Consider the following 15,750-nt stretch of genomic DNA (forward strand, 5'->3'; position numbering starts at 1 on the left):
TTTTATGATAACACATATGAGTGTGTATGTATTTGTGTACTCAAAATGAGTACACATAGTATTACTCATCTGCAAAATTGTCAGCTTTGTCAGGTTTGTCGGTCACGCTAAAACTTTGTAGTAAGATTTGCGGGTAACTTGATCAGGCCCATCAAAAAAAACAATAAGGTGTGGTCTGATTTTGGGGGTTTAAAATTTATTTTGATAATTTATTATTTATTATTTATATTATTTTATTTAATTTATTAATAAAATTATGATAATTTTTTATTATTAACATTAACATGATAAATAATTTAGATAATAATTTGATTATTATTTTTATTTTAGATATTAAAATATTATTAAAATAACTAGATTTTATTTTAATTATATTATTATTTATTAATTTTTTGAGATAAAATAATTTTATATTTAATTAATATAACAAATATTATAAAAAATATTTAAAAATAATTATATTTAAGAGTATTTAAGTAAACTAATTTATTAGTATTTTTTTATTATTTTTAATTAAATACAATAATTATTTATATTTATTATATTTTATCAAATATAATAATTATTTATATCTAATAATCTATTTTTAAGATAATCTTTTTATTTTGATAATAAATTCTGACAATTATACCAAAAACAATAAAAATTTATAAAGATGTATATAATTTTACAAACCAACCTAGTTAGAATACAAAAACACGACTCAAAAAGCTTTGGGATGTACCACTTGCCACAACATATTAGCGGCCTAGATCGATCCACTAAACCTTTCAATTGGCAGGGTAGACACAATTCGGCCCGTAATCATTGTCCACTGTCATGTCTAAGGAATTGACATGGGTAGCCACCTTACACTTCTCTCAGACACGCTTAAGGAGCAAGGAATGAAACAAGTTGTTAGTTCGCCTAAGCAGCTCGAATCATAATATCCTTGCGTAAGGAACCTCCCTTCTTTCTAACCTCGGTAGGAAATCGGCTCTATTTGCCCCCTGGTCGTCGGTAAGCATCTCTACCTGACTTTCGATTCAATAGACCTACTAAAATAGTGATCTCATTATTACCTGTTCTAGCAAAACCACCCATCAGGGCCATAGTTAACTATTGGTCGTTAAAGCGTATTCTGAAAATACCTATATCTACAGCTGTGGCAATAGGCACGTGATTTGGTAATACGCCAATTTGTCCACTATTAATAGATAAAATTATTTCTTTCACTTTTGAATCCCAAACAATTCGAGTAGGGGTCAGTACACAAAGATTTAAGGTCATTTCTTCAAATTGTTCTCCATTTCTAAGTTTGTAGCCTTTGCAGTAGCAACACACAAACGACACACTCAACTTCCACCAAACACCATTTCAAAATGGAGAATGGAGCTCAACAAACACAACCATGGGTTTTCCGAGGTACTCAAAAGTTTAGTGCAAACCAGTCTAATGTCTCTGAACAGACGATAACCATCCGAGAAGCTCAGGAAGAGTTGATGAAAAATTTGAACCAAAATGATGAAAGGCCCTTCATCCATCTCGCCCATGGCGACCCTTCAGCTTATCCCTGCTTTCGGACCACTCCTTTGGCCGAAGACGCCATTGTTGATGCTGTCCGATCTGCTCAGTTCAACGGTTATCCTCCCGCCGCCGGTATCCTTCCTGCTAGAAGGTAAAATATCAGTTTTAAACTTCCATTAATATCAGTTTTTCTAAAGAGGAACAGTTTTGTTTTATTTTTAATCGTACGGATTTTTTCAAATTAGAAAATCAATCAGTTCTCACATTAATATAATTGAGTGGCTGTAATTTTACATACATACATACGTGTGTGTGTGTGTGTGTGTGTGTGTGTGTGTGTGTGTGTATATATATATATGTTGTATTTAGCTTCAAGTCAGGGTACATTGTTCCACCAAATATTTGATCTTACAACGCTTTCCCACCTATTAAATCCAAAAATCAATTTTCCACTTAAAACTTAACTTTGTTAATGAAAAAAAATTCGGACAAAGTATCATAAAGTTAAGTTATTATATTACCTCAAATTATTTCATTTTACAAAATTATCATATTTCCTCAAATTAACAAATTTTTAAAATTGACCTTTGCTTATCAAATTTGTCATCTCCCTTGTAAAATTTGTTAATTTTATTAAATTTGTAGTGGGTTTGGGTTTGGATGGGTCACAGTTGTGGCGACTAAGTTTTTAAAACTTGAATTGTAAGACTAAATTTTAGATTTTCAAACTTGTAAAATGTTCAAATTATCGTGTTTGAGTTCTAACTGATTTAAGAAGGTGGTAGTTCTGGTGGATTTAGGCTTAAATAATTGACAGTTCTAGTAGGTTTTATAGCTGTTAGGAGTTTAAACTAAATTCGTAGGAACTGCATTATATGTTTTTAAACCTGTAAAAAGGACAGACTATCATGCTTGGGGTTTTGGTAGGTTTGTGCTTAGAAGGGTGGTTGTTCTACTAGGTTTGAGCTTGTGTGGGTGGTGCTTCTGATTGGTGATCTAGAGTTTCCAAACTTAAATTATAAAACTTAAAATTGTAAGTCAAACTATCAGGTTTAAAATATTAAAATAAGATATGTGAGAAAGTAATATATTCGAACATATCATGTTTTGCTCTGCTGTGCTTTAGCTTTCGAAGAGTTCTCTCTCCTGTTCATTTTTTCAAGAGCTTCGTGGATATTGCCTTGAGCATATTTCATTTTAACTTTGTAATATAAAATGATCAAAAGCTATCAATGGACTGGACATTACAAGACATCATGCTATAAGAATACATCAGTTCAGATGACACAGTAACATACATATTTTGTTAAATCATCAGTTATATATCTGGCAGTACTGAATTTGTATATAAATACCTTGGAAAGATAGTAACAAGATATTGACATGGTCTTACAGGGCTATTGCAGAATATGTCTCCCGTGATCTTCCTTACAAATTGTCAGAGGATGATGTTTATGTCACAGTAGGTGGCAACCAAGCAATTGAGATCATCATAACGGCCCTCGCTCGTCATGGTGCTAACATTTTGCTTCCTAGACCAGGGTACCCACTGTATGAAGCTCATGCAGCTTTTAGTCAGTTAGAAGTACGCCATTTTGATCTTATACCGGAAAAGGGATGGGAAGTTGATCTTGATGCTGTTGAAGCTCTAGCAGATGAAAACACTGTTGCTATAGTCATCATTAACCCTGGCAATCCTTGTGGAAATGTCTTCTCATACCAGCATTTGAAAAAGGCATGTCATTATATAGCCTAGTATTATATTGGCCCTACAAATTCTTGGTTATCACTGTGTTTGATTCCAGAGTCTTGATTATTTCATAGGGTGCCACTAATTTAGAATCAACTATGTTCAATAACTTGGAAACTCCGACATTGTTATTAGTTCTGTTTCATGTGTTTTGTGCAAATGCAGATTGCAGAGATGGCACAAAAGCTTGGAATATTTGTGATTGCTGATGAGGTTTATTCCCATCTAGTCTTTGGGAATAAGCTATTTGTACCAATGGGTGAGTTTGGATCAATTGTTCCTGCACTTACAATAGGGTCTATATCAAAGAGGTGGATTGTTCCAGGTTGGAGACTTGGCTGGATTGCGACAAACGACCCCTGTGGCCTCTTGAAAAAAACTGGGGTTAGTGTCTATCTTCTCAGATTGTTTCTCACATTTCTATGCTCATTGAATATAAAGCTGGTTCACTTCTCCTAAAACTTTGTGTCTATGGTTAGCTTTTATGACAACTTAACATGTAAGGGAGAATCAAGAACAGTATATATTATGAATTCAATTCAGATTGTTGATTTCTCTGTTTCATTCTTACCAGATCTTGGAAAGCATCAGGAATTATGTTAACCTCTCTAGTGATCCTGCAACCTTCATTCAGGTATGTAGTTTAAGATTTTTCCTTGTAGATAACGTATCGATAAGGAAAAGAAACTAACAACAATGGAGGAAGCTGATTTTCATGAGAGTAGTGCTCATCAAATGAAATATTTATGCTTCATTTCTTCTGCTTGAATATGCATGCTCAATTTGCTTACTATCATGCATAAATTCTCTGGTTTCCTTTTCTTATTATAACTTTAAGCTATAATAATCTGATTTTATTTCAGGGGGCAATTCCCAAAATTCTTGAAAACACAAAAGAAGATTTCTTCTCCCATATATTACACACCATTAAAGAAGATGCAGACATTTGTCACAGTAAAATCAAGGAGATCCCTTGTATTGCTTGTCCAAACAAACCTGAAGGAGCCATGTCTGTAATGGTAAAGACTTATAAATCCTGTGCTAATCCAGTTATTTTTCTTTTCCCTCGGAAAAATGAAGATTTTGATTCCAAATTGTTGACAACAACAGGTAAAGCTAAACCTCTCATTACTTGAAGGAATTAACGATGATATGGACTTCTGTGTCAAGCTGGTCAAAGAGGAATCTGTGATTGTTCTACCGGGTAATCAACATTGTTTAGAACCTAATATTTACTCTTCCTGAAGTGAATAGATTCAGTATCTTCTTGGAAAAGCTATCTGAACGTCTTGTTTTTTCTCTTACTGATGTTTCTTTCAGGGACTACAGTGGGAATGAAAAATTGGGTGCGCTTAAGTTTTGCCATTGAACCTGTGAATCTTGCAGAAGGCCTTGACAGGATAAAAAGCTTCTGTGAGAGGCATGCCAAGAAGCTATTACATTAATTATGTGCTTGTTTTTCCATGTTTTTCCAACCCTTTGGGAGCTTTGTGTTGAGGTAATTTCATCAGATCTTCAATAATTGCAGTTACATGCAGTAAGGTAGACATAGAGATCTACAAGACTACAACTCAAAGTTCTATGAACATGTCCTGTTTATTGCTTTTATGAATGATATGCCCATTAATAATTTGCTTTGTTTACTTTTAATGATAAGTTTTTAATTAACGGAAGTTACAAATTATGTATATTGCACATAGAGCCCGAAGCTTTGAATCATCACCCTGATAGAATTTTGTGCAATCTTACACCTCTTCTATGTACTACTTCTGCTATCTCTTCATCTATTACATGAACAAAAATGATATTAGTAATCTCATTTGTTTTTATTTCATAACTCATGTTAACATGATTTCGCATTATCAACCGATGTGCACAATTCAGAGTCTTACATAATTTATACTATGTTAGCAATTATTAGGATCTCAGAAAATATGGGATGGTTTGTTATGAGTGTGTAAGAGGATAAACTGAGTTAAACAAGAGCGTAAATGAGACACATGATTTTTTACGTGGTTTGGCCTAATAATCAATCTGCATCCATAATGTTGTCTCTAATATGAGTGTAATATAAAAATAGAGCAATATTATGCATTCCCACTTTGAAAACATAAATGGATATAACTTATATATGTTATCATGTAATTGAATGTTACTGTATTCTTAATGAGTAATACTATGTGTCTCTACTTTAGGTACATAAATGTATACACACTCATATGTGTCATCATTTGATTGGTTATTGTTTTATTTTTAACTCAAAATCATCCAATCACATGATGACACATATAAATGTGTACATATTTGTATACCCAAAGTGGGTACACATAGTTTTATTGATCCTTAATTTAAAATCACTCGGTCACATAATAACACATATTAAGTGTGTACTCATTTGTATACTTAAAGTACGTATACAAAGTTTTATTGATAAGAGTATTACAAGATAATATATATAATTGTAGTGTCTACTATTGTTGTGTTTCTCTTTTTAGTTTACTTTTTCCTCTCTTCTTCTTCCCATGTTTGTTTATATACAAGATTTTTGGAGGAAAATACATTTTAAACTCCACTAAATTGGATCTTAATCCATAATTTTAATTTAAATGAGAGGGAATGATGTCTCTGTTAGAGATATCTTGTTAAAAGGGAAGTTAAAATCTCGATGGATTAGTGTTACAAGGATGTTGTGTTGTAGAATCTAGACAAGTCTCTCTCTTGATGGGATTGTGTTAGGAACCTGATGGAACTATGCTACTGCTGGAACTCAGAAACTGTAATCTCACCTACAAATCCACTCCGTTGTAACCACAACTCTCACAAACGATGCAATCGTAGGCAATTTGTAAATCAATAAACTTATGCTAGCAACTTTTAATGGAACAGTAAACTATTCATAAAGATACTCAATAGTTCATTCTTACAATCATTCAACTGAAATTAATCCAAATACAAATTCATCACATTCAAATCTGCAGCACCCAACTGAACAACAACCCTAACACAAACAAAACCAAGTAAATTTCCCCAAGTTTCCCTAGGCAATTCTAGAGGCCTAGTACTCTCCCAAAACCATTTTTACTTCAGCTCCCCCCTTCCTTTTGCTTCCCCCCTGCTTTATATTGTTATCAGTCATTTTCTTTTCTGCTGATGGTCCTAGTGCCTGCATGCATGCCCTCTGCTCCACTATTGCGCTGCCACATGTCTTTGCATGAATTGATTTGTTGTTGATCCTGCTACCGCCACGTGTCCCATCCTCTAGTGCTCTCTTTTTCTGGTTAATGTACACTCGAGACCTAACAAATTGTAATTATGGAATTGTTTTGAAGAAAATATTTTACTTCTCGAGATGTAAAGTCAGAGTCATCTAGTTGCTAGTTGTTTGTCGAGATGTCTACACTTCGGATAGGATTTCATTTAGCTACAGACTTTGGACTAGAGTATTGCTTAGTTGTTATTTGTTGATCAATCACATTTGATTACATTTTGAAGGTTGTTCAGGGACGACTTTTTAGTCATACAACAATTGTCATAATTCTTAGAGTATGAAGAAGATGTTAAGAACTTCAAGAATCTTCTATCACATTGAAATATCACCATATCCTTTGGATTATGTAAGTTAATGTTATCATAATTTTGTATGCCTTAAGTTCACTTTTCTTGTAGGGAATGATTCGATGTACATTATTTGTATCATGGGATTATCGACACACGTTCATGGGTAATTTGAATAGGCAAGATGAATTCCTCATTTATTTTTTCACTATAAAAGGAGGGACTTGCAATGCATATTCTCATAAGGTTTTCTTACTTCCCTTTGAAAATGTCTTGTAAGTCATCCTTACCTTTTTATTATTTTAAATATGACGGAGGAGAAAAGTTTGGAGTTTGGGGCTTCCATAGAAGAGAAAAAGATAGAGAGTCATTTTCATGGTGACTTTTCATGTTTGTTGGCAAGTGGTTTATGTTCATCTATCACTATATTTGTTGTTATTATGCACTTCAATTGGCTAGATGATAGTGTTGCTCATTATGACGACATTATTTATGTGGACGTGTCATTATTCCTTCATAAATCTTTGCAGTCTTAAAGCATGTTTCTATGTTCTTTCCCACCTTAGTCTTTAGTTAAGGTTCTTTTTAATTGGCAACACAGGAACAATGTGTCTTATTGAGTCTCAAGTTAGACTAATGGTGAAGATATTACTTGAAGTGCCTTTCGAGGATCTTCTCGGGAATCCAACATTTCCTTCATTCCATGCCTTTCTTGCAAGGGTAATCCAATAGTAAGCTATATTTATGACCTTGTGAAATTTCCTTGTTTGTATAACTTGTATGGAACCATTCTTCTTTGCGTTTGCAGACTGCCAATTTCATTCTTCTATTGAATAAATGAAAACAGTAATATCTATTTAGGAATTCCTTAAAGTATTCTCGTTAGATGAGGTCTTTCACAACATCTTTTTGGACGCAACACTTATTAGTCCAATGCTTGATATCACTGTGGTTACGACAAAACTTACTGAGATCCCATTTAGCATGTTCTACCTTTATTGGAGTAGGTTGTAGGAATATGCAGTCAGAGTAGGATTTCTTACGGTCTACCTTCATGATCTCTTCATTGTTTCTTGGCAGAGTGGTCTTCAAGGATTGATCTTAAGCAAGATTTTTTATGCATAACAAGAATATTTTGTTAGAATTTGCAAATTTGAACTTCAAAAATTCAAGTAAAACAATTATTTTACCCATACGACACAACCAAGAGGTTTACATCATTTCCATAAATTTGACAAGAAAGAGTTTGATATTATAATAAGGGAAATTTTAAAAAATGGCCAAAATGCCCTCCCATTAAGCAAAAATACCCAAGATCACTATTTTCAAGCCAAAATGCCCAAAATCACTGTTCCAAAAAAAAAATGCCTATGCCTTTTTTTAATACCAAAACTACCCTTTCCCTTATATTTATATAACTCTCCCACTTACTATAGGGTTTTAATGTAATTTTAGATAAATATGAGGGGTTTTTGGATATTTTACATTATAAAGGCATTTTGATATTTATTTATTTATTTCAAACTTTTTCTAAAATACCAAAATTACCCTTCCCTTCATTTATATAACTCCCCTCACTCATTATAGGGTTAAAATAATTTTAGATAAATATGAGGGGTTTTTGGATATTTTACATTGTAAAGGCATTTTAATTTTTCAACTTTTAGAATTCGAATTTCAGTTCCGTTTTTTGGAATTTCACCGTTTTACGATATATCGATTCGTATTTTTCAGATTTCTGAAGGATTTTCCGTTTGTTGTCATTATAGGGTTTTTCAACTTTTACAATTCGAATTTCAGTTCCGTTTTTTCGGATTTCATCGTTTTACGAGATATCGACTCATATTTTTCAGATTTCCGAAGAATTTTTCGTTTGTTGCCATTCTAGGGTTTTTCAACTTTTAGAATTCGAATTTCAGTTTCGTTTTTTCCGATTTCACCGTTTTACGAGATATCGACTCGTATTTTTCAGATTTCTGAAGGATTTTTCGATTGTTGCCATTCTAGGGTTTTTCAACTTTTAGAATTCGAATTTTAGTTCAGTTTTTTCGAATTTCACTGTTTGACGAGATATGGACTCATATTTTTCAGATTTCCGAAGGATTTTTCGTTTGTTGCCATTCTAGGGTTTTTCAACTTTTAGAATTCGAATTTCAGTTTCATTTTTTCGGATTTCACCGTTTTACGAGATATCGACTCGTATTTTTCAGATTTCTGAAGGATTTTTCGATTGTTGCCATTCTAGGGTTTTTCAATTTTTAGAATTAGAATTTCAGTTCCGTTTTTTCGAATTTCACCGATCGACGAGATATCGACTCGTATTTTCAGATTTCTGAAGGATTTTTCGATTGTTGCCATTCTAGGGTTTTTCAACTTTTAGAATTTGAATTTTAGTTCCGTTTTTTCGGATTTCACCGTTTTACAAGATATCGACTCGTATTTTTCAGATTTCTGAAGAATTTTTCGATTGTTTCCATTCTAAGGTTTTTCAACTTTTAGAATTGGAATTTCAGTTCCGTTTTTTCAGATTTCACCGTTTTACGAGATATCGACTCGTATTTTTCAGATTTCTGAAGAATTTTTCGATTGTTTCCATTCTAGGGTTTTTCAACTTTTAGAATTGGAATTTCAGTTCCGTTTTTTCAGATTTCACCGTTTTACGAGATATCGACTCGTATTTTTTAGATTTTTGAAGAATTTTTCGATTGTTTCCATTCTAGGGTTTTTCAACTTTTAGAATTCAAATTTCAGTTCCGTTTTTTCGAATTTCACCGTTTTACGATATATCGACGCGTATTTTTCAGATTTCTGAAGGATTTTTCGATTGTTGCCATTCTAGGGTTTTTCAACTTTTACAATTCGAATTTCAATTTTATTTTTTTGAATTTCATCATTTTACGAGATATGGACTTGTATTTTCCAGATTTTCGAAGGATTGTTGGATTTGGTGTTAATTTATTTCATTATTACTATATTTTCTCTAATTTGTTTCAAGTGTGTAAATGTCCGAAAGTGTCCTCTCAAATAGTCGTAGCTGATCTGGGGTCAATGTAGCAGTAATCCGAGATAATGCGGCACGCTGTGCACGACATATCGCCTCTGCCCGGAAGTGTCTGGTCTCGTCAGGGATTCGCAGCTCGCTGTCAACCCGTCTTCTTTTGCGAGAAATATCCTGAGACAATGTAAAAAATTCGTTAGACATGAGTAAAAACAAATATGTAAACAAATGTATACGTGGAAAAAACATAAAAATATGAAAAATCCTAGAATGGGAACATTCAAAAAATCCTTCGGAAATCTGAAAAATACGAGTCTATATCACGTAAAACGATGAAATTCGAAAAAACGGAATTGAAATTCGAATTCTAAAAGTTGAAAAATCCTAGAACGGGAACAATCGAAAATCCTTCGGAAATCTTAAAAATACGAGTCCATATCTCGTAAAACGATGAAATCCGAAAAAACGGAATTGAAATTCGAATTCTAAAAGTTGAAAAATCCTAGAACGGGAACAATCGAAAATCCTTCGGAAATCTTAAAAATACGAGTCCATATCTCGTAAAACGATGAAATACGAAAAAACGGAATTGAAATTCGAATTCTAAAAGTTGAAAAACCCTAGAATGGAAACAATAAAAAAATCCTTCGGAAATCTGAAAAATACGAGTCCATATCGCGTAAAACGATGAAATCCGAAAAACGGAATTGAAATTCGAATTCTAAAAGTTGAAAAACCCTAGAATGGGAACAATCGAAAAATCCTTCGAAAATCTTAAAAATACGAGTCCATATCTCGTAAAACGATGAAATCCGAAAAAACGGAATTGAAATTCGAATTCTAAAAATAGAAAAACCCTAGAATGGAAACAATCGAAAAATCCTTCGGAAATCTGAAAAATACGAGTCCATATCTCGTAAAACGATAAAATTCGAAAAAACGGAATTAAAATTCGAATTCTAAAAGTTGAAAAACCCTAGAATGGAAACAATCAAAAAATTCTTCGGAAATCTGAAAAATACGAGTCCATATCTCGTAAAACGATGAAATCCGAAAAAACGGAATTGAAATTCGAATTCTAAAAGTTGAAAAATCCTAGAATGGGAACAATCAAAAAATCCTTCGGAAATCTTAAAAATACGAGTCCATATCGCGTAAAACGATGAAATTCGAAAAAACGGAATTGAAATTCGAATTCTAAAAGTTGAAAAACCCTAGAACAGAAAAAACGGATATAAAATTCGAAAAGTACACAATCAAAACCCTAGATAAGAAAAATCTCAATTTACCCCCTCATGAAAACTGAAAATCTAAAGGTCCACTGAAAATCTAAGGAATTTCCCCAGCTTCCCAATATTTTAAAAAAGCTACTTTTCCCCCCCAAAAACAGCCAATCTTGGCTGCACGTGGACTGGACGATTTTGACGTGGGAAACACTGTTCCCACGTCGGACTGCCGATCTCTTCGGCAGTCATTTTCGGCCAAATTTTGGTCGTTTCAGCCTCCGATTTTCACATAAATCAAATCTACACCTTGTCTAACACAAAACCCCTCAATCAATTTAACAAAAACAACCAAGAATCAAAACATTTTAAGCATTATTCAAAGCGTAAACCCTAAAATTTCAAACCGAAAAATCTCAATCAAATCTCAATAATATGAGCAATAATTTGATCCAAACAAGATTAAGGGAGATATACTAACCTTCTTTGCCATTTGTGGGTGCCGGAAATCAAGAAAATTGACGGAAATCGACGGAAATCGGATCGCCCGTGGGATGAACGTGGGTACGTGAAATTTGAGAGAAATTTTAGGGTAATTTCGTAATATTAACGTGGGAAATAGCAATTTTTTCTGTGTAATATATATGGACATTTTCGTAATTTTGCAAAACTCGCGTTGACGTGATAAATTTCAAAAAAACCCCACGTGGGATAAGAATTTCCCACGTCACCCCAATTGTTTCAAAAAGCTATGTTTCCCCCCCGAAATTAGGCTGAACGTGGGCTTATTGATTTTAACGTGGGAAACACTGTTCCCACGTCGGACTGCCGATCTCTTCTGCAGTCTTTTCCGGCCAAATTTTGGTCGTTTTAGCCACCGATTTTCACATAAATCGAATCTACACGTTGTATAACACAAAACCCCTCAATTAATTCAACAAAAACAACCAAGAATCAAAACATTTTAAGCATTGTTCAAACCGTAAACCCTAAAATTTCAAACCTAAAAATCTCAATCAAATCTCAATAATATGAGCAATAACTTGATCCAAACAAGATTACGGGAGATGTGATAACATTATTTTCCATTTTCGGTTGCCGGAAAGCAAGCAAATCGGCGAAAATGACGTTCCCCGTGGGATTCCCGTGGGATGCGTTAAAAATTCGAATTTTCTTTGAATTGCACAGTGAAAAATTGCTGTGTTTATATATGGGGGCATTTTCGTCATTTCACAAAACCTGGGTATTTTTGCTTAAACCTTAATTTTTTGGGCAATTTCGCTTAGACCCCTTTAATTTTGCCTAATTTTTAAAATTTCCCTTATAATAATTAATATCATTGTCTTTCTTGAGTCTTTGTGGTATGTTACTTGAAGTTGTTCTTCATTAGTAACCACCTGCTAGTCATTGGCTGTTGGATTACTCTTTGAAGCTTGATTTTGAATCAGATTTTTGACATTATATTAGCTTGTATCACTATCATTCTCCAGTCTCTGTCCAGGTTGCTGGAACCTTGAGCAATGCACGTAAAATTACATGCCCAATCAGGCTCCTCAGATTTAACGGGTGGATCCGATTCCATTCACCGTCTATTAACGTAAGCATCAAATGGATAAGACGTGTCAATAAATTCCGTTATCTTAACTAATCTTTTTCAACATGCCTCCTCACGTGATCTACAAACAAGTATTCATCAATCTCCAATTACAAAGAGACTACTGGTTGTCGTACCCTGCACGCGCATTAAATGAGAGTTGAAAGCGGCTTTAAAAATCACGCGCATGAGAAAATTGGATCACTAGAAAAGGACACATTCACGCAGCTGAAATTAGGTGATTGCACCGAAACATCGACGAGGGGGCCTCATGTCAAGGACGCGTCAATAGGAAGAAAGGACGCGTGTCATTATTTAAATGGTTGTGGATTTACGCTCTTTATCTGTCGGTCCAACAGAGCTATTCAAAAGGTCTAAGTGATAGAGAGAGAGAGAGCGGGCGATTTGGCGGATAGCGCTGACAGATGTTAAGAATCGGTCGTTAGCTAATCCAAACCACCTCACTTTATGCTTACTACACACAAACTCACTAGGGGAGCGTGCAAAACACCTTTCCTTTGTTTGTTTTGAATAAATTATGAATATAATATAGGAAAGTGAATTCATTGTCCTCAGGAAAGCGTGATTTTTGATGCAAAAGTCAAGGGCGTGCATTAACCACAGCGTCAGGCAAAAGCCGGCAAACATCAAGATTCAAGAGTAGCTCGCCGCTCGTCTCGACATTCCCGCGTGACACGTTTCAACAAGACAATGTTATCATTTTGTCTCCTCTCTCTACTCGCTTGGGCGGCGCCTCAGTCAAATCCCGCATTGACCGCACTTTTTTAATACTCACCCTTCACCCGTCCTCTTCTCTTTATAAAAGCCAACCCTCCGTCTCCTCTTGTATCCAATACAAACCACAAAATATCATCAAGTTTCTCTATCTATCTTTTTCAGGCAATGGCACCCACAGATAAAACAAATAATGGCGGTACTAAAAGAAGCTCTGGAAACACCGAGGTGCATTACAGAGGAGTCAGGAAGAGACCATGGGGCCGTTACGCCGCCGAGATCAGGGACCCCGGTAAGAAGAGTCGCGTCTGGCTCGGTACCTTCGATACCGCTGAGGATGCGGCCAAAGCGTACGACGCGGCGGCTCGTGAGTTTCGTGGCTCCAAGGCTAAAACCAACTTCCCTTTACCCAATGAAACTGTTTCCGTTGTAAACAGCAATAATAACAATAACAATGGTCAGCAGAGTCCCAGCCAAAGCAGTACGGTGGAGTCCTCCGGGGATGAAGTGGAGCGTGAATTTACGCGCCAGATTTGCGGTGGGAACGGGTTTGCGAGTCGTTTTCCGTTTGTGTATCAGCAACCGAGTTTTGTGGCGCTGGGTGGGGATAGAATTGGGTGTGTAACCCACGCGCCTCCTGTTTTGTTTATTGACTCGTTGGCAAGGCCAGATTTAATGGGTCCGGTTTATCCAGTTCGGTTTGAACCGATTGGGGCTGCAAGAGTTAGTGGTGGGGTTCAGAGCGAGTCAGATTCATCATCCGTCGTCGATTGTAAGCCAATAAGAGGTCTCAATCTTGACCTCAACCTGGCTCCACCAGTTGTGGATGCATGATGGATGAATCATAACCGTTGATTTTTAACAAATTTCTAGAGATAAAAAAATTTTTAGTGTTTAGTATTAATTTCTTCCCTTCTGTTTAAATGGGTGATGGAACTAGAGAATCATGAACCTCCTGGTCAAACGATGTAAATTAATTTGATCGTTATTTTTTGCAGCTAAGAGAAGTTATGAAAGTTTCTCTGTCCTGTTTCTCCTGTAACCTCTAATCGCACTCCTTGTAATTCTCTGTTTCCTACAAATTTCTCCAAATAACCATTGATGTCAAATTACGATTGGATTTGAATTAAATCGAATTTTTTTAAACTCAAACTGCATTCAATTTTAGAGGAGATAAGCTTCGAATTTGAGTTCAAATTTGTCAAACTCACTTAAAAATATTCAGATTTAGTTCATGAGTTTAGTTCTATAATAAAACAACCTTATTTTTATATATTATAATAAAAATAATATTATTTTAATTAATTTATATCAAATTTAAAAAAAATCGTAAGTTGAATGAATCAAACATATTTTGAATATGAATTAAAAAATATTAAATTCATAAATTTAAATTTATTTGAATTAAATTTACACCAACTCTGGTAGAATCAATCCAACACTATTTCAATTCAACCTAATTACGGCAATAAAATGATTATAAAATTATCAGATAATCGGTGAGAAAGCAGATCTCTCCGTGTTCTCTGAGTAAAGGTGGGGCCCTTACATTCCATGTCGAGGGGTTACATGTCTGTGCGCTTGGAGGCCGGCACGTGTAACATTTTGCCGTCCAAACAGTTGAAGTACTAATAAATCTAGTAATTTCCTGGAAAAAGAAGCGTAATCGGAGGCAGGTGTGGGGCCAGTGGATCCTACTTTTTATTTGTTAATGAATTTCAGAGTGGAGGCGCCGCTGCCGCTTTCGGTGGGGTCCTCCTTTTTATTCGGCCAGATATGTTTGTCCATGCATGCAACGTATCCCATAATATGGTCCATGTTCATGTAGGCATGTATTATATAATTTTATCGGACGCTAGAGTCAAAAAGATATAACATTGCACAGGCAGAGGTGTCACTCGACGTGTGCAGTGCAGCGTAACGCGTTTTATGACGTAGATACCAATCACTAATGTTGAACGAAAGTCTATTTTGATAAATTCATTTAATTTTAATATGATGAATTAATTATTATATTAATGACAGATTTAGATGTATGGTATTATTTTTTTGGGGCAAAAGACTTATTCTTATCTATTGTATAATAAAAACTCAAATTCTTATCTTTTAATTTAAAAAAATTAAAATACTTAATTATAAATAATTTTTTATTATAAATCTCAATTACAATTAAGGATAAAAGTAAAATTGTTATACTAAAAATTTTAAAAAATTAAAGTTTTATCATATTTTTTTTTCAAATTTAAAAATTTCATAATTCTCCTTACAACCTAAAGTTTAAAAAGTGGCAAATACTCTTTAGGGTTTGTTATTCTTTTCTTCGATGACGATTTATTGTCTCTGGCTATTAGACGTCCTTTGTCCTGTTTTGTCTCTCCCTCCCAGTCTC

General features: G+C 34.4%; 2 protein-coding genes across 4 annotated transcripts; both read left to right on the forward strand.

Annotated features, from left to right (window-relative positions):
• The first annotated feature begins 884 nt into the window (after nucleotides 1–884).
• On the forward strand, nucleotides 885–4,940 carry LOC123195565 (nicotianamine aminotransferase 1-like). 3 transcript variants are annotated; one of them, XM_044609348.1, is made up of 8 exons: nucleotides 885–999; nucleotides 1,313–1,657; nucleotides 2,902–3,241; nucleotides 3,422–3,640; nucleotides 3,831–3,890; nucleotides 4,120–4,275; nucleotides 4,367–4,460; nucleotides 4,577–4,940. In XM_044609348.1, the coding sequence occupies exons 2-8, from the start codon at nucleotides 1,362–1,364 to the stop codon at nucleotides 4,699–4,701; spliced, it is 1,290 nt and encodes a 429-aa protein (XP_044465283.1). In that variant the 5' UTR covers nucleotides 885–999; nucleotides 1,313–1,361; the 3' UTR covers nucleotides 4,702–4,940. The 3 variants fall into 3 exon arrangements, with proteins under 3 accessions (XP_044465283.1, XP_044465284.1, XP_044465282.1); XM_044609349.1 differs by lacking the exon at nucleotides 885–999 and having other exon boundaries at nucleotides 1,034–1,657; nucleotides 4,367–4,463; nucleotides 4,499–4,592; XM_044609347.1 differs by lacking the exon at nucleotides 885–999 and having other exon boundaries at nucleotides 1,035–1,657.
• An 8,306-nt stretch (nucleotides 4,941–13,246) lies between these two features.
• Nucleotides 13,247–14,403, forward strand: LOC123197055 (ethylene-responsive transcription factor 9). Its single transcript, XM_044611236.1, has one exon. The coding sequence runs from the start codon at nucleotides 13,530–13,532 to the stop codon at nucleotides 14,193–14,195; it is 666 nt and encodes a 221-aa protein (XP_044467171.1). The 5' UTR covers nucleotides 13,247–13,529; the 3' UTR covers nucleotides 14,196–14,403.
• Nucleotides 14,404–15,750: the final 1,347 nt, after the last annotated feature.

Source organism: Mangifera indica, chromosome 14 (assembly GCF_011075055.1).
Source record: "Mangifera indica cultivar Alphonso chromosome 14, CATAS_Mindica_2.1, whole genome shotgun sequence".
NCBI lineage: Eukaryota > Viridiplantae > Streptophyta > Magnoliopsida > Sapindales > Anacardiaceae > Mangifera > Mangifera indica.

Excerpts from the sequence above, each read along its gene's own strand:
- LOC123195565 (XM_044609348.1), top strand. The coding sequence starts at position 1,362 with ATGGAGAATGGAGCTCAACAAACACAACCATGGGTTTTCCGAGGTACT. Across the intron at positions 1,658-2,901 it reads GGTATCCTTCCTGCTAGAAG|GGCTATTGCAGAATATGTCT; the intron begins GTAAAATATCAG and ends ATGGTCTTACAG. Across the intron at positions 3,891-4,119 it reads ATCCTGCAACCTTCATTCAG|GGGGCAATTCCCAAAATTCT; the intron begins GTATGTAGTTTA and ends ATTTTATTTCAG.
- LOC123197055 (XM_044611236.1), top strand. The coding sequence starts at position 13,530 with ATGGCACCCACAGATAAAACAAATAATGGCGGTACTAAAAGAAGCTCT.